General features: G+C 39.2%; 1 protein-coding gene across 5 annotated transcripts in view; it reads left to right on the forward strand.

Moving 5' to 3' along the window:
- Nucleotides 1-19,524, forward strand: part of WDR33 (WD repeat domain 33) — a 104,287-nt gene that overhangs the window by 64,622 nt on the left and 20,141 nt on the right. Inside the window, exon 8 of one of the 5 annotated variants that reach the window (XM_037909066.2) lies at nucleotides 13,998-19,518. The exons of the other annotated variants lie outside the window; for them this stretch is intronic. Within the exon in view, the coding sequence (XP_037764994.1) occupies nucleotides 13,998-14,038 (41 nt within the window). The 3' untranslated portion in view covers nucleotides 14,039-19,518. Of the gene's footprint in view, nucleotides 1-13,997; nucleotides 19,519-19,524 lie in introns of those variants that run through there. 5 annotated transcript variants of the gene reach the window in all.

The raw sequence follows: 19,524 nt of genomic DNA on the forward strand, positions 1-19,524 counted from the left end.
TGTTTTGGTTCTTTTTATGCTAACCATATCAATGTCTGAAGGAAATACACACTTCCAGCAGACGCTGGAGATCAGGGGGTGCCTGGGTAAGAGATTGGGAAGATCTTGGTGGAGTTCTTGGGAGAAGGGTAGTGCACTCACTTGTGGATTATTTTAACATACAATTGTTTGATTTGAATGTGATCTAATCAAAGCATGCATCTAAAGCAGTGGTTCTCAACTCTGGTCCACCGCTTGTTCAGGGAAAGCCCCTGGCATGCTGTGCCGGTTTGTTTACCTGCCGCATCTGCAGGTTCAGCCGATCGCGGCTCCACTGGCCGCGGTTCGCTGCTCCAGGACACTAGGGGCTGCGGGAAGGGTGGCCAGCACATCCCTCGGCCTGCGTCACTTTCTGCAGCTCCCATTGGCCTGGAGTGGCGAACTGCGGCCAGTGGGAGCCACGATCGGCCAAACCTGCAGACGCGGCAGGGAAACAAACCGGCCCGGCCCACCAGGGGCTTTCCCTGAACAAGCGGTGGACCAGAGTTGAGAACCACTGATCTGAAGTGTGGAAGAGTCTCTTGTACTCCTCAGAACATGCAAAATTTTACATAAACAGGATGGGAAGGTCTAGTGGAAAGACTACCATATCTGCTAAGCTCCCTCTGAGAGCACCATAACAATAGAAGGATGTGTGTTAGCCATTGAGCCTTTATATTGGCATTGGAAACACCCAGCAGATCTGATGGTCATCTTATTGACCCCTCTCCCCCCACCTACTTTCAAATTGTAGAATCCTGAAATTGCATGCTGTGGCAATGCCCCAGAGCGTGCACAATTCGAATAGAACGTGACATAATTACGTGTTCATACGAACAATCCTCCCCATATGCTGGGTAGTCCCCTTCCTCCCTATCCTTATTTCCTTCTAAGTTTAGATGGACCAGTCTGGCTTTGTCCAGCTGGTTTATACTGTTATTGAACATGTACTCCTAGATCATGGGTTCTCAACTTGTGTCACAACTCCCAGAGGTGTGACAAGCAGGTCCAGAGCTAACACCCTCACTTTCTTTATGGCTAGACAGAATCATAGAATATCAGAGTTGGAAGGGACCTCAGGAGGTCATCTAGTCCAACCCCCTGCTCAAAGCAGTACCAATCCCCAAATGAATCATCCCAGCCAGGGCTTTGTCAAGCCTGACCTTAAAAACCTCTAAGGAAGGAGATTCCACCACCTCCCTAAGTAACCTGCTCCAGTGCTTCACCATCCTCCTAGTGAAAAAGGTTTTCCTAATATCCAAACTAAACCTCACCCACTGCAACTTGAGACCATTACTTCTTGTTCTGTCATCTGCTACCACTGAGAACAGTCTAGATCCATTCTCTTTGGAACCCCCTTTCAGGTAGTTGAAAACAGCTATCAAATCCCCCCTCATTCTTCTTTTCTGCAGACTAAATAATCCCAGTTCCCTCAGCCTTTCCTTATAAGTCATGTGCTCCAACCTACTAATCATTTTTGTTGCCCTCCGCTGGACTCTTTCCAGTTTTTCCACATCCTTCTTCTAGTGTGGTGCCTCAAACTGGACACAGTACTCTAGATGAGGCCTCACCAATGCTGAACAGAGGGGAATGATCACGTCCCTCGATCTGCTGGCAGTGCCCCTACTTATACAGTCCAAAATGCCATTAGCCTTCTTGGCAAGGGTGGGGGACATACCAAACCTTTTTTCTTCTGTTATATACTTCCTTACCAACTCTTTCATTCTATTTTCCTTACCTAATGGGCCTGGCTCCTTACTTCAAAGAATAGTAAAAGCCTACCAACAATTGTAAGGGTGCAGAATGCAGCTTCATCTTGAAGATGTTGATTCCTTATGACTTTAGATGGGGAGGCTGGGACAGAACTAATTGAGTTTCTTTGTGGCCCTTGAGGCTGGCTTTGCACTAGCTGTAAAGTGTCTACAGAACTCTGTCCCCTTTCACTTGAAGATCAGTGGAACGTCCAACAAGTTATAACACTTAATTATTTTGGGCTGAGGGTTGTCTAAACTGTTTGTTTGTTCATCATAAAATCATAAGCGTTTTTTAACCCCTGTTTTGAAATAAGTTTTATTGGCCAAATGAATAATTTTGTCCTCCCAGTAGAATACAAACAGCAGTATTTGTAATGAATAACTTATATATACAATACCTTCTTGCTGTAAGATTTTTTTTTTGTACTGTCAGAGTGCAGAGAATTGCTATTAACAGTAATATTTGTTACATACACACTTTGCAGAGAGGAGACTTCTTGCATCTTTTTAAACAAAAATGGTAAGGTAACTGATTTGAAAATAAGCAATTTTTCCTTGATTTTTAAATTTTATCAAGAGAATTTAATGTGTATAGTGCCAGATTGTTAGCCTTAGAAATGGAAATGCTTTATTGGGGAGAAGCAACATAATCAATACAAATTTTCTTTCACCACCGTGACTATGCTCTTCAGTGCTGACCTAGAAGGGGAAGGGAACATACATAGGAATGAAAAGATAGTTCAGGCTTCATGCCAAGGTAGTCCATGGTGCTTTGTTGATAATCCCAGCAGTGGCGCCAGTTCTTGCAGCAAACTGCATGCTAGTGACTCTGCTGGGACAACCAATTCACATATTTTTAAATGAGCAGATGTCCGATAGTAACTACTTCTGGTCACTGTCAATCTGAACCAGTGGCCTCTAGTGATGAAAGGCCGTGTATATCTCATTACCAGTCTCTTAAACAGACCACCCCTCTTGCCATTTTTTTTCTTGCTTATCTCTTTTCCAGGAGCCATTCACCATAAAACTGTATGTTAGATAATTCACTTTATCTAAAAAAAAAATTCTCTACATTTTTAATGTTTGCATACACTGCATAACCTTGATTCTGCATGGGATAAAGCAGAAGTAAATTCCAGTGTGTTGCCCGTGCTTGCAAGGTGCGTAGCCATTATCCATGATGCACAATACTGCAGAAACTGTGTAGTAACACTTAAAATCCGTTGTGTTCTCTTGCACAGTCTTGCTAATGTAGAGGTACAGTCAGGCTTTAGGATGTACTATCTCTGGAGAAACTAGGGTATTGATGAAGCATATACATGACCATGCTGCCCAGTCGCCTATAGAGAGGGACTGTTATTTTGAAAATTAAATATTTCTCAGCCTTATTATATAACCTTAAACCTTGGTCTTGTGTGTGCCATTTGTAGCACAGCCCACTCACATCAGATAAATAATTATTATGTAATGGGAATTCTATAAGTAGTCCATGGGCATGGAATAATCTCATGAAGGTGTATTTTGTGTATGAAAGCAATAACTATTTTAACTGACACTTTAAAATAAAAGATATTGAAAGGGGTCTATAACATCTCAAGGTTTTGGGGTTTGTTTTTTTTTAAAGGTTACAATACCCCAGTTACAGGGTAGCCTCTATGAATCAAAATATTTAGAAAATTAAAATGTAAACTTGAAGCTATAATATTTATATATTAATATTAATATTGTAATATTTTTGAGTTGGGTGGTAAATGATTTTTCAGCTCCTCTCGTGATTTGCCCTAGGAACAGAGGCACATATTTATGATTTTCCTGCTACCATCTTGCTAAACACAGGTGCTGTTACTTTCTTCCATGAGTCAACCTTTTTCTGGTCATACTTTAATTTGGGTTAGAGTGAGCATCCATAATTATATTAGTCTTCAGAAGTGGGAATGATGCTCAGCGACCTTTTCCTCCATTCATAGAATCAGTACATTAGCTTTTTGATTTTTCAGAATAACACTGAAGGACAGATTCCTACAAGAGAAAAACATAACAATTTTCTCTGCCTAGATTTAGTGCATCTTTTCTGCAATCTTTAGATGACCTGTATCTGTAAAGTGTTTTCATCTGAAGCAGATTTCACGTCTGCAGCTATAGTTTCAAGACAGGAGTTTTTCCCCAGTCAATATTTATTTATGTACCCCTGCCTCCCTATTTTAGTTACTTATTTTACTATTTGTGGATATACAATCCCTCAAATATTAGGGATTGTCTTTTTTAGGTACTCTATCTAATTCCCTTAAAAAAAATTTCAGCACAGTTTCAGTTCATTGTCAGCACATTGTCATGACTATGGATTTCTGAGATGGGAATCCTTTTTAAATCTATTTTTATGTTCTTGATGCACGATTAATACTTTTCACAGTGGAGAAAAAATTGAATATTCCCCCATGTTCCTCAAGTAACTTCTTGCTGCATCACCTCAGCACAGTGAATGTTAGTGCTTTGTCATATTTTTTGTGTGATCATGCTAATTTATATAGTGATTCATGATTACAAAGAAGTAAAATACAGAATTCAATGAATACAAGTTTGCCATACCAAGCAAGTTTGTTACAAAGCTGCCTCAGATCAGCTAGGTATTTTTGTAGTTCATTAGTTTTTCCTTATTCAGTCTTTTATCTTGAGAAAATTTGTGATGAAATTAATTATGTAACAACTGTAGGGTGGGATAAGCTTAAGCAGATGTTCAGTAATCTACACATTGGAGAAGTTACTAATACGTTCACAGTATGCTGCTCTACTTAAGTGGTAGACTGTCCAGGGAACTTAATTTGCCTGATAGTTTAATTTAAAACAGTAATCCAGGTGAGCCTAACTATCCTCAGATCTTGAAGGTGGTGCACTGGTGCATGAGGCCACTGTTTGAAAACTAGACTAAATATGACAGTGGGATGTTGTGGGAGGTAACAGGCAACAGAGATGTAGGACTACATGTTAAGTTATAGTGTTGGTGGGTGGCATGGAACACATCATGTTCTTTTACATTATAAAAAATTATAAAGATCTATATTTTAAAAAGGGGCATTAAAGGGTTAGCATAGTAGGGTTCATTGTTCGGTTTATGAATGAAATGACATAAAACATCAGTTCCTCTTGCAGGAAAAAGTTCTTGTAATCGTGGTCTTCAGAGAAGTGGCTATATAGGAGGAAAATGGTTCTCTAAGAAGAACTGATAGGAGAAATGAGGACCCTGAGTAGTTACAGACATGGTAGAATTCTCTCTAAGCCAGCATTATACACTCAAAGCTGCCATTGACTCTTTTTTGGTTAACAAGGAAAGGATTAGGCTCCAGGGTATGTAACAAAACACCACAATCAAAGACAATAATAAACTGTTCCACCCCCCCACCCCCCCCCAAAAAAAAAAAAAAGCTGTAATTTCCTGTGATAGCTATAATTTTTTTGGTTGGTTTGGGTTTTTGTATTGGCCTAATGGTTCACATGCTCTTGTGTCTTAGTACCATGGGTAAAATCAGAGTTTGAGTGCAACCTGGGGATTTCTGCTCCTTGGTTGGCAAGTGTTAGGAGCATTGTCAATGTGCTGAGGGCTCTCTTCTGATTTTTCACACATTTTTTGAGTAGTTCAGTGTACCTTACCGGGGAGTGTCTCCTCTTCTCCATGTCCTTAGCTCTATCTATGTTGTATGTGTGGTACTAATGCACTTCATTAAGAGTACCAGATTCTCTAAAGGTGTTTTTTGTTTTGTTTGTTTTTCTAAATTTTTAAAATATGCTTTCTAGATTCAGGAATCTGCTTTTGAGTATAATAACTAAACATTTTTGGTGGAAACATATTCCTATGACTCCACAACAGAAGTTTACTCTCTCAACAGACTTTAACTGCAGCAACTTCTCTTTCAAATGTTCGAAGGTATCATTCTGGTGATATATCTAGGCATATGTAATGACATCCAGGATTTTTGCCAGGCATTTCCTATATGGCAATGTGATTAAAACCCATTTTCTACCTCTAGGCATAAATCTTTCATAGATGTTGTAATTTAAATTCTAATTCTGATCCCTGCAAACAAGCACCAGATGCAGAGCCAGAACTGGAATGGACTCTCAGGATACTTACATGAAAACCTCCATGCTATCAGCTCTCCAAAAATCACTACATACTACACAATCACTTGATACCATAGCGTGCAGTAACTATACCAATATACGTTCAAAAACAGCATCTGTGTTCAAGTACAGACTGAGTCATGGAGAGAAACTATACATTTCAATATTTCTGTTCCAAAATACTTTACACTTCGGCCTGGGCTATGCTGCGGGGTCAGGGGGTGGTGGTTTTGAACTAAGATTTGAACTTCAGCTATTTGCGTAGCTGAAGTCGAAGTATCTTAGTTCGACTTACCTGGCTGTCCTCACGGCAGCGAGTTGACTGTGGCGGCTCTCCCGTCGACTCCGCTTACTCCTCATGCTGAGGTGGAGTACAGGCGTTGATTCGGGGATCGATTTATCGCGTCTAGACGAGACGTGATAAATCAATCCCCAATAGATCGATCACTACCCGCTGATCCGATGGGTAGTGAAGACATATCCTTTATGTCCTACATTTTGCCATTTAAATGTCTTTAAATCAATAAACCAAACAAAACACACACACAAACCCACCCAACACTCCACACCACCACCTTCTGTTAAACATAGAATAATTTTGTTATAAACATTCAATATATCCCTCCCCATTATGCTGTTGTACAAGTATTTAATTATTTTTACACCATCTCTGGCAGATAAATACATATAATAATCTTCAATATCTGCTGCAATGGTTGCCCCAAACTCTGTTCTTTATAACTTATTCCACTGCTTAATTTTTCTTAGGAGAATGAGTATTGCCCCTGAGGCATTTTAAGCCAATACTACTTATTCTAGCCACATTGGATAGTGAGAATAATGTGCCACCTTTTTCAACCATCTGCTTATCTCCATGATTCTGTTTCTTACTTAGTTTGCCTTCAGTGTTTACCAAATTATCATGATTAGGTAATCTCAACAATAATTTCCTTCATATTTTGGCTCAGGTCTCCAGTGCTTTTTAATGAGCCACTTGTTGTCTGAGTCATTATGGCTGAGGTTGATAGTGACACATGGGTCCTTTTCTGCAGTCTGTGATAGCCAAACTGCATTACTTTGATTTTTGCTTCTTCCCCTTACCTTACTGTGAAGGATGAATGTTCATGCAATGTTTATTCTAAAAGAAACGACTGTTGTGATTTTTCCCTCCTTAAACTCTCTTTTTGAACTTACAATTTCAATGGAATTGTTTAGACAGAAAGCACAATGTATATTGGCTGTCAAAGAAAATGGTTTTTGCAGTTTCTTGGTCGGGAAGAAGGGAATCTGTGTCTGAATAACAACGGGCTTCATCTTAGTCAGTAATGACAAACTAGACTGATGGGACTGATTCCTCTTTCCACTTTGAACAGGTAGACAGGCCATTCATTTCAAAACTTTTCTTCCCTGATGAGAGAAGATCCCACGTGCTTTTTAGTGTGAATGTTCCAGTCTAATTCTTACTTATCTATCTGAATTATTTTACTACAAATTTAGTGAGAAAAAAAAAATCAAAGAATAAGAATTATATACATTTGATGATGTGAAACCCAAAGGACGAAGGGTCCAGCAATATTAGGTCAAGGAGGACTACAGATTGTCAATGTGATGAGCACAAACTCTCTATGTGATTAGGGGTACATACCCTTTTTTGGGTCCTTCATTCTAGACCTGTGGCCTACATGGATCAGCACTCATGACAATATGGACGAAAAAAAGGGAATACTTGAACTACTGGACAACTGTGCTAAGGAGTTAATGTCCAAAGGCTGCTGCAGCTGTTATGTATGAGCTGTAGTTCTTAGAAAATTATATAATGACCTCCATGTTGCAGTGTAGCAGATGTCTGCTACAGTAGCTATTTCCCATCTGGCCCAGTAGCTATGGTACTGTATGTGTCTTCAGACCTGAAGGGGTTAGCCTGGATCCACTAAGCAATGGGAGAACTAGAAGCCTGCCCCTCTGCACTGTTAGGTTGTATTCTCTATAACACCTAAGAACATCTAGCCTGTGGAGAGCTCTCTCCTTAACTGAGGATGATGATGGAGGGAGGATAAATTTCTTGGATGTTACAGAAGTGGAAGATTTCTTTTTGGGAGAATCTGGGAATTGTCTAGAGGAAAGCCTTGATCTTCTGGATGATGAAAGGTGACTATCAAGCAGGGATCAAAGTTCTCCAGTGCTAGCAGATGCAGTAACTACCAGGAAGGCCAGCCATCTTAAAGGACTGAATGTCTAAAGGAGTCTCAGTCAGGAGGAAGTAAAGAGTCTTTAAGATAAATTTGAGGATCTGTGAGAGGGGCAGTCTAGCTTTCTGTATGTGGGCTTTGGGGTTCCAGTATCTGGAAATCATAAACTAGTTCTAGATGAAAACATCCTACCAATCCCTAAATGGCTTCTCCTGCTGATAGCTAATATTTGGGAGTGCTGAGCACTAGATTTTTGTTAGCCCCAACTGGGTTGAGTTTGGGGAGGCAAGCTGCCCACTTGAGATGCCTCTTCCAGTAGATTGCACAGATGTTCAGAATATGTCCTTTTGTGCTTTGCTGAGTTCCTCAGGTAAGGTTGATATTCCCAGCAGAGATCCACTAGGCTCTCTCAGCTTGATTCCCATTTGATGGGGCTCATATACCACTCTCGGTTGATTCTATAGATCCTCATAATATGATTAACCTCTTATTTCTAATGTGGTTTGATCAGTAGTGAAATAGTTAACAAAGTTTAAATTATCTATGCTTCTGTGTTGATACCCCATTGAGAACAATAAAAGACAACAGTTGTTTCATGCTGTCTGCAGATTCAGGCAGATGTCAGCACATTTATTTACATTTGGTTAATATTTTGTAAGTTATCTTTACAATCACAATAGCTCCATTTACTGTGAATTGCATTGCATCCCATTCTGACTACTCATCTGGTCTAACTGGTGGTGGTTCTCCACTCTGGGATACTTTTTACAAGTTTGTCCTCCCTAATCTACAAGGTTTGCTTTTGTTTCTGGGTAAGTGGACTGGGTGATCAAGATGATGCCTCCTTTTGTCCCAGTGAAAGATAAGTGAGAAAAGTAGAGGTCTATAGTGCATTCTGAACCAGAGAACTTGTTTGAAACTTATTAGCCCTAGTGAGGAAGAATCAAGCTGTCTGGATAGTCCTTCATAGAGGATGGTCCTGTTTAATATTCTGGGTTGACTTGGGAGAGTATCTTGTGCAATCCATGAGTCAAACACTATTCTTATGTGTTATCTTCTGCTGTGGCCCAAGAAAGCTGTTCTCTGGGTTGATAGCTAACTTCAGCCTGGTCAGAGTGATAACAGCTGCTTATTCAGCACATTGATTAGTGAATAATACAGGAATTAGAGTTCACAGATCTTCAGAACTGCCACTAACCATCACCATAACCTTTAATGAATATTATTGCAGAGGGTAAAGGGAAGGGAATTATTGAAAATGACCATGTTTGGTGAATCTGACTTCTGTGGTTTTCATGGATGGATATGTGTTCTTTAGTCCACTGCCACGAGGAAGGATCACCACTTCATAGCTAATATCATTGGTCTAAAGGAGTCCATCCTAAATTCTTGTTCTTTCTGGCAAGCTGGTCCTAAATTCTACAGAAATTTCTACAGAAATCCCTCTGATTTCTCTCCTCTTCACACTTCTCCCCCCTTCATTTCTCTGGTCGAGTCACACTAAATTCTATGGCAGTTTCAAGTAAATTCAAAAACAGTTTTGTTTTAAACCTACATAGTACAGTTTGCAATATGCATTACATTATTTATTTTTCATTTTTCATTTTACATTGAATACAAATCACAATTTTTGCATGTTTTTCATTGCCACACAATTTTGTAATCGTGTACAACTGCTTTGCTGAAGCTGTTGGATCAGAAAGCAGGAAGTTTTGGTAACCAGTGGTGATAGATGAGGACATTGACCAACATTTTTAAAAATAGGTGCCTAAACTTAAGATCCTAGATTCATATGTAGGCACCTATTTGATGAGAGTTGCTGGATAATCAGTCCTTTTTATAATCAAGTCACTCATATAAGTGCTTAAATATGGGTATAGGAGCTCAACTTTAGGTTTTTTAACTTTTTAAACATTTTTTAACATTTTGGCCATTTACTGATTTTGATTTGTAATGTGTAAAAGGGGTGCTCCTGCTATGTTGGGGAACGGAAGTGAAATATTGGTTATAAATATAGATTTCATTTTGACACTCCATTGAGATTAGTGGAGTCAGTTAATGTCTCTGAGAGCTGTTTTTTCAGGCTTTGTGCAGACTCAGAACAGGCATTAATTTATTTTACATTTGATTTACATTTGGAAGGTTTGCTTTGCGACCACAAAGACTGGCAACCTTCAATTTTTTGTAATATAGAAGCTTTGAATGTTCACTTTTTAAAAAATTAGCCAAATCCTGCTGCACAGCTTGATTCTGCACCTTATTATGAAACCACAAAACCATGGAAATCATAAGGCCCTACTGTTGATTGACAAAGTTACTATTCTTTCTATGTCTTTCAAATTATATATCCTTCTATCTTAAAAAGACATCTTATCCTTTGTTATATAATTTCTTGGAAATGAGTTATGGAAGAACATAGAAGTCGTATACCTGATCAGACCAGTGGTCCGTCTTGTGTAATGTTCTGTCTGTAGGCCTGATCCAGCACCCACTAAGAACAGTTGATGGATGTCAACAGTTGATGTCAGTGCATGCTAGATTAGGTCCTATGACAGTGGCCAGTATCAGATGTTTCCGAGGAAGCTGTAAGCAGACTCATAATAGACAATTATGGAATAGTTTCCCTATAGGGAAAGCTGCTTAACTTCTGTCAGGTGGTGTCTGGCTTATGTCCTGCTGCATGAGGATTTATATACCATATATCTGTTGTTTATTTAATATGTTTCTTGTATAATGTTTAATTCTTATTTTACCTTTTCATGTAAATTACTATTGTAAATAAACATTTTCTCTTCAATAAACAGTGAGCGTGTTGCTGCTTTAAAGGTACATTGGCTAAAAGTAACCTGTATCAGGGAAGTGTGCTTAGCCATGAGTACTTAAACAGCTATTGGGGACCACAAAATGTGAGGTTAACTTCCTTTTTGTCAGGACCTAATTAGTACTGATAAATAGTAACAGATTCTGCAATCAGAATTTTAGAAGATAATTGCGATAGGGCAGAATAGAATCTGTCTTGCTCTTCCATGAATATATTGACTCTGTAGCGTTAACATTAAAGCAAGCAGGCATTTCTGGAAAACACCCAACAAGCAGATAGGTTGAATAAGAAGATGCCATTTTCACAAACACTTTTAAACTATATCTTTTTCCCTCTGTACAGTCTGGCTGCTCTACTTCAGTGGCATTTCATTGGAACTGGAGCTGAGCTTCCTTTTTGTTTGATGGTTATGAATAGGAAATACTGTGCACAATTCCATTATAGGAATTGACTGCCTCTGCTGTGTCATCTTGTGCACCCTGTACCATACTATTCTTTACAAGGCATGGTAATCTAACTGAATTGTGCAGTAGGACATTAGTGCATCAATTTTGACTAAGAAGTGGTTAAATTACAGTAGGATATCAGGAAATTCTACACTGTAAAAGGACAATAGACATAAATGGAAATGTATTTATGGTCATAAATTGATACTTCTGACACATTGAGTTATGAGTACTGGTGATCATTCTGAATGTATGACTTAATTATATTTTTTAATTAGAAATACTGAAACATACATATCACATTATTGATGTACCATTCTCGTTACTTTGAGAACAATTATTCCATGTCTTACTAATGAAATTTCCATTACTTCTCTACTTCTGTTGCACTGTCTGTTGTCCAGCTTAACTATTTATTCACAGATGTAGTTTTACAATATATATTCTAGCCTCAGAGTTTCTCAGATGTGGCCACCAGGGGGCTTTTCTTGCAGCCACAGCCTTCTGGGCTGTGATGGGGTAGGGGTGGGTGACAAAATAGTGCCCCCCTCCCCCCCCTTGCTCCTGGATGCACTGCCTTGATGTTGATTGCTGGGACTGCCAGCAAGGGTTGGGCTCTGCCCCCCTCTGGAGACACCTGGGGCACAACACTAGAGGAGCAAGCAGCCAGTGAATTCCCCACCTTCCCAGGGCAGTGGGGCTCAGGCTTTGGGCCTCAATTCTGGGGTGGTGGGCAGCAGGTTCCGGCCGAGGAACTTCGGGCTCTAGCTCTGGACTCTGGCTGTGTGACGGCAGGCCCTAGGCTCTAGCCATGGGGCTTCAGGCGCCAGCCCCCGGCTGCCTCCCACCAACCCCCATTGCTCCTGGCCCCTGCTGCCTCCCTCCCCTAACGCCCTCATCCAGGGCTTAATTTGTCCCCAGGCTTGGCACGGCTGAGTAAGTCAGCTGTAAAAAGTTATACTTGCATGTTTAATATCACTTTTCACAACAGACTTACTAACTAGGAATAAATAAATTACAATGATTTGGATGTGTCTATGTGCATATTTATTAGTTTTTCCTAAGGCTAATTAAGTATTTTAGGAAAAAATGTGAGAGCAGCCACCAGCAAGAATTGGTGGCCGCACTGTAAGGCCACCAAAAAATTTGTCCTGAGAACCGCCGTCCTAGAGCGTCAGAATCTCACCACATTCTAATCTGTCCCCCATATTAGGCCAGTGGGAGTAGTGAGCATCAAGGATAAGCTATGGATAGATGGAAAAGTACCTGTGTCTAAAGTGAAATGATAGGTGTGCCTTTATCTTCTATGGCAGGTGCTAAAGTTGAACAGAAGAATTTTCATCAAGCTTCTAAAATATTCAATGCTTAACACATTCATTTCTTCCTGTTAACTTTTCCTCTTACTGGAAAAAGAGTATTCACCTCCACTGAAGCACTGCTCTAGAGCATCACTTTAGAAAACTGAGTTTCTGTGGATGATGGCACATATCTGAAATGACAGATATTTTAAATCTCTGGTAACTTCTTTGTCCCTGTTCAAAGCAGGATAGCACTGGCATTGAATTATGTACCTCTGTAGAGGCTACAATCTTGTAAAGTACTTACGTACCCACTTAACATTAAATATGTGAGCAGTCCCATTATGGTTAAGAACATGTTTAAGTGTTTTGTTAGAGACTGGACAGCAATTGGTGGGGTTGAACCCTACGTAGAGCTCAATCCTGTCCGTTACTAAGTGACTCATTGTTCCATGACTATATCTGGATTTTCTTTTTTTACTCCAGTCATATATGTATAGAATGTTTTATAGAAAACTTTGCCAAATATTTGAGTGGTTTATTATTCCAGTTTGAAAAAAGCGTCCCAATGACTGTTCCATTGCTAATAACCATATATGATATACAAAGACTCTCATCATAGTCTTCACAAATCTTAAATCTCACATCCGCACAGCCATAAACTTTAATTTCTGTGCTGCTGAAGGGGAAGCCATCTCTGAGATGTACAGAATATTAAAAAGATTTGCAGGACTGTTTAGTTCCTGTAATAGAACCAGAGTGTTTCTTATGATGACCAAAAGGCCAGTGCAAATTCCATGACAATAGAATGCTGTATGCCGCTGTTAGGATTTTTGTACAGGGCATCAGCACTTGGGAATAGGATGTGCAAATTCTAAACTGAATTACAGAAACACTGAATTTTTAAGATGTTTTATTTCTCACCTTTGTGATGATTAGATCATCCTCTCCAGTAGTCTGGGATCAGGGCAACATCCCTTCTATCAAGATAGACATGTTTCACTAATGTTCATTAACATTTTTTATTAATATTTCATAGCTCAAAAATACACAATTTATGGGAAAAAATCCGATCCTGTGTAACAGCTTTCAACCTGAAAAGAAAACTTACCACAATTATAAATCCCTGAAAAATGGTATTTGTAATAGAAGTGTAGACCAAAGCTAGCATCAGGAAAGTGACATTGATATGTTAAAATAGCGATGATACAAGAAACATTCACCATTGACAAATAAATCCTCTAGCAAACTGCCTGGATGTCAGGATTTGTGTGCACAAGTGTATAGAGCTCACATCCAGGGAAGGATGCCATGGGCAAATTAAAAAAAAATAAAATAAAATAATCCTTTATCAGGTCGTCAAGATCTGGAGATGCTTTGGAGGCAATATTCTTAACCCATTCAAGATGGAAAAGGGGTATTTCCTGTTGCTCTCTATGCACCTCCTTCCAGACTTTAAAAGAAACTGTGCTGAATGGCTGCAGAAGGAAGATTTCTGCAATTTGGAGCCTTTGATCGGAGGGAAGCACAGACACACTTCCCAAGAGGAGGGTCATTCATAGAACATGATGGGTGCAATAGAGTGAGCGAGAGCACGACTTTTTTTAATTCCTGGAATTAAAAGATTTTCACCCCTCACTGATTTGATACCATCAATCAATGTTACCAAACAATAAATGTCTGTTCAGAATAGAGGGTTTTTGATAGATATGAGGTGCATTCTCTTGGTAACAAAACCCATAATCTTACTTGACAGTGCTGGGCTAATAAATTAAGGAGTAATCTCCAGGTTACAAAGGATAGTATCCCGAAAACCTCTTAACAAGTGTGGTGTTGGTACAGTAAATCATCTTAGAATTCAGCTCCTCCAGCATTATGGTGTTTCTAACACTATGGAGACTATTCATAAATTAAGTGTGAGGCAATGAAATCATACTGTGTGTGTTCATTTTCTTCTAAGAGATTTAGTTCTCTTGGAATTATGTATTTTTGGGGATATCTGCTGCAAGGTGCTGACCGAGAGGCCTCAACTATCACTAATTTCAATGGGAATGGAGGACACTTGGTACCTTGCAAGATCGAGCTTTTGCAGAGTTACCATTTAAAGAAAAAACAAAATCCAAAACTTCCTTTAAAGTGTAAAATAAATTGTACTGCCTTGTGACAAATTTGTTCAGTTATGACAAAACTGAAATGTTGTCAAATTGAGTGTTCAGTATTTACAATATATATGCAATATAGCATGTATTTTGATTATGATAATTAGTTATAAGCAATAAAATAAGATGCTTCAGGAAAACATTCACTCGTATATACATAATTTTTTAAAAATTGAACTAAAGTGTGGGGGGAGGGGAGAAATAGAAATGTGTGCAAAAGTCATATGTATAAAGCTCTCCTTAAGTGTAAAACATTTTTAAATGCATTTTTTAAAGTTTGTAATTTGTGTGGGAGGGGGAGAAATAGCAAACAATTGGTCACAGTAATAAACTGAAGGCAATATACATATATTTCACATTTATAACTTAGATATATAAAGTAATACAAAATATATAGGCACATTATAAACAGTTATAAAAGATGGGTAATATGCCATATGTTGATATAATGTCCAATAAGTTATATCTGCAAAAAAATGTCAAAAGGGGGTATGAGAAATCATTAAATTTTCAATAATCACGTTGGTGACATGCTGTATTTGACCAATCAGACACTACTTCAGTTAAGCCTGTCTAGTTATAGTTTGTTGCAGTTTTCACCTTTTAAAAACACAATCCTGAAAGCGTAGTGGGTGGAAGAATGTTTAATAATCCAATGTTTTAACTGGTCATCTAAGGCCTTTACTTCAATCAGCTATGAGTTATGGATCAGGCCTTTATTCCACTTGTAGAAAGAATTCTTATAGAAATAACTGCTTTGCATCTAGGCTTCTTTAGGGATTGGCTAATGCTCAATATTTTTCACACAAAAAAATATAAAATTTGAACAAGCTGTATCAGATTTTTGCCCTTGTAAAAACAGGTTTTAGACTATTTTATGTTCCCACACTAATTCGTAATTTTAAGTGTGTTTAGATTATACAAAGTTTTTTATTCTCCCTTTAGCAATTTTCAGATCATTTTGGCATATATTTTCTCCTTTTATTATGTAAATTTGTGTAAGAATATGAATATTAAATTTCACAACACTTCTACTACATTAATTATGTATTTTTCTTTTTGAAGGAGGGTATGTTTGTTAATGTTCCCTATTATATGTGTCAACATTTTTTGGGGAAGGGGGGCAATTAAAGTCTGAAAGTATCCATCTTTTCCATAAAAGCACAATATACTAACACATTGAACCTCACCATGCAAGGATTTGAACAGGCTAGCCAAGCCTAAAATCCTTCACAAGGTCTGTCTGTCTATCTTAGGTACCTATAATATCTTAGTGCTTCACACTCTAATGTAAAACTGTGCCTCACAGAGGTGTTGGGGATTATAGTGCTTTCCTTCACATTTTTTTTACAGATGGGGGACTGAGACACAGAGAGGATAAGTGACTTACCCAAGATCACATAGGCAGTCTGTGGCAGAGCAGGAACGTGAACCCAGGTCTCCCCCAGTCCTAGGCCAGTACCCTAACAACTGGACTGTCTTTCCGTGTTTAAAATAAAAACACAGTTTTGTTCCACAACCCTCTATGTTAGCACAGACAATAGGACATAAATCTCCCTATCAGCAGACTGAGAAAAACAGCAAGGTATGCCCTTATTCCCTGTAAAGGAGTCTGTCTCAATGACCCTGATCAGTTGTTTTACTGTTTGCATGCTACTCTTCTGAGTGATTTAAGCTAGATTTTTAGCTTTTACATTTTTCTTTTAAAAACTTTCCCCTCACCTCTCCCCAAATCCTCCTCATCTCTCAAGATTAGCTAGTTGCAAATATATGGCTGTCATAGCAAAGAGTTTATTTTTTCTCCTCACATTCATTGGTGCCAATCCTGGGAAAGTTGTAGCTAAGGGCGAATGGGGGGATCTCTTCCAGCAGCTTCCTCCAAAGTCTGACTTTGCTAACCAAGCAAGTAACCTGCACTGAGAGTCTAAAAGATTATGCTCCTGAAGGTTAGGGAGGTTGGGGCTATTTTGACTAGCCATTAAAAGTTTTTCCCAGTTATTCCTCTGGTCCAGGACATGTTGGGTATGGATTGGACTGCTTCCAACAAGAAACTGCAATCCCTTAGATCCTTCAGGTGGCTTTATGCCCTCTCAAGGGATAAGTCTGATGTGGTTCTCTTCCTCCCTAAGATTCTGACTTTCCTGTGATACTCCAAAACCATCTCTTCTTGAGGGCCAGTGCCTGTTGAATTGGCAGGACAAGCTACTCATATTAGAGTAGCATACTAGTATTTTGGGTTCTCTGTGGTACATGGCTTATATGGCCAGGACCCTAGTAAGATGATTACAGAAATTGGCATCTAAGGAAGATATTGAGGCTTGTTCCTTCTGTCATATAGCCTCTTTTTAAAGACTTATTTGTGGTGTTATCCAAGCTTTTTCCCACAGTATGGCCATATGTTATCATCTTCCAGGTGTTGTGACTATGAACTTGAGCTGATGATCTTGCATCTAAAGCTGCCTTTGTCTGTGTGTCTTTTGAGGGAAATTTTTTTTGAAAATGGCTTAACGCATATGAAATCTTCAAAGAAAAGCATGAATTTATTAGTCGCATATCCAGATTTCAGGATCCCAAGCCCTACTGATCAAAGAGAAAATAGCCCTTTGTCTCTTTTCAGTATTCCTACTTCACTCAGCCCTGGTCTACACTTGGTTGGGGGGGGTCGAATAGCGTAGCTGAAGTTGGCGTATCTTAGGTCGACTTACCTGGCCATGAGGAGGGCAGTGAGTCGACTGCTGCCTCTCCCCTGTCAACTCCGCCTCTTGCAGTTCCAGCGTCAACAGGGAGCGCATTCAGGGATCGATTTATCACGTCTAGATGAGACGTGATAAATCGATCCCCGATAGATTGATCACTACTCGCCAATGGGTAGTGAAGACCTGCCCTCAGTCTGGTTATTTTAGGAACAAGAGAGGCCAACCCAACTCTAAGCAAATTTGGAGCCGGCCTGCATGTTTCTGCATTTTCTGGGTTCTGTGATGGTGTATTTGAACTCATTGCTGTGAGCATGTTTTCATACAATACATGATCTCCCCAGCATTAACTATTCAGCAGTCATTACCTCGGTCCAAGTCTTCTGTGTCCAGCCTATCCTTGCCTCTGGAGCTGAAGTCCTCTTTTATTCTGATGGTTAAAAAATGAGACTATCCACCAAGGGTCACCCTGAGTTGCCTCAATTACCCAGGGCACACATCTGTCTGGGTGGCATGGCCCCTTTTGGCTACAATATAGTATGGGCCTTCTGGGTTCTGACAGAGTGGACTGTTCCAGTTAAACCCTTGTTTAGAATGCAGTTCACCTGGGACCTAAGATCTAGACATAAAATATTCAAAGAGATGTTGCCTCATTTGCCTCTCCCAGTAGAATCCGGTGGGGAGGAAACCATCACCACAAGACTCCCCTCTGGTAGTAGGGGCAACTTGTGACCAGATTCTCAGCTCTGGCAGCTTGAGGACAGTGCTCTTGCTTGTGGCCCTATAAATTGTGAGGTCAATTCAGTCTGCTGGGAGAGTGAGGGGGAGGGTCAGGCTCTTTCCTGCAGTGTTCCTTATCTGGACAAGATAGTGATTAAAGCTGTTCCCTATTTCCTCCCCAGGGTGGTTTCTCCATTCCTCTTGAGTCAAGAAAATTTTCTCTGCTCATTCTGTCCAGTTCCACAAAAATCAGAAAGTTCATACATCTGATATGAGAACGGTTTACATATCTATCTTAGAATAATTGTAAAGCTTAGAAAGTAAGTTGCTAGCTGCCTTCAGAAAGCACATGGTCACTTTTCCCCTAACTACCCAGGTGCTCTCTCTTCTGGTACTGAACATTACTGTTGGCATGTCCACTAAGTGGGCTGGCATAGAGAGATATTGTAGAAAGTATAATTCTTTCCTTTTTATTTTTTCCTCCAAATTCCTATATTCCAACCCAGACACCTCACCATATTGCTGTGAATAACAGTTGAGAACATTTTCTTGTCTGATTTAAGAGTTAATATGTTTCCTAAGCAATACAGATTATCTAAATGAGCAAGGTCAGCCAATCTAATTATAGGGAAGTGATGGCATATGTTTTTCTTTTTTCCTATCTTCATTTGGTGCTAGGAAAATGTGGATTTGTTATATGGGCTGGTGTAAGGGACTTTGATAAACCAAATTAACACATTAAAAAAAAAATAATCCTAGTCAGTCAGTCTGGTCTAATTTCTTTTGCCTATTATCATTTCCTGTGGGGGCTGGAACACTACTTCAGGAGTGGGTGTTAATAGCTTACATTCATATAGAGCCTTTATTCCTAAAAAAGTTGCAAAAGCAAAGTAATATGTAACCATGTACTTTGCGTTACCACTATAAGGCAGACACTTCTGAGATGTTTAACATAACATTACACAATGGTTTAGGACCAAAGGCTAAAAATATGCCCAGTTGAAACTTCAGTTATTAAATAGATGGAATCTGCTTTGTGTTTTCTAATAAAGATCGTGAAAGCTGAGAAGGAACTTATTTCAAGTGATTTGTAAGAAGAAATGTAATGCAATATAGAAAACTAAAAATAGCACTGTCATTAAATAGCATTATGGACTTTAAGATCACACCATGCTCTGTAGTGTTTTTTTCATCCCATTGTATATATTTTGGGCTAGACAGGATTTTAGTTCACAAATTACATAAACTATTTCATGAAATTTTCAGTTTTCTCTGAAATCCCTAAATGAGCAACTTTGTATTCCCAACAG

This window comes from Chelonia mydas, chromosome 9, assembly GCF_015237465.2.
Source record: "Chelonia mydas isolate rCheMyd1 chromosome 9, rCheMyd1.pri.v2, whole genome shotgun sequence".
Lineage (NCBI taxonomy): Eukaryota > Metazoa > Chordata > Testudines > Cheloniidae > Chelonia > Chelonia mydas.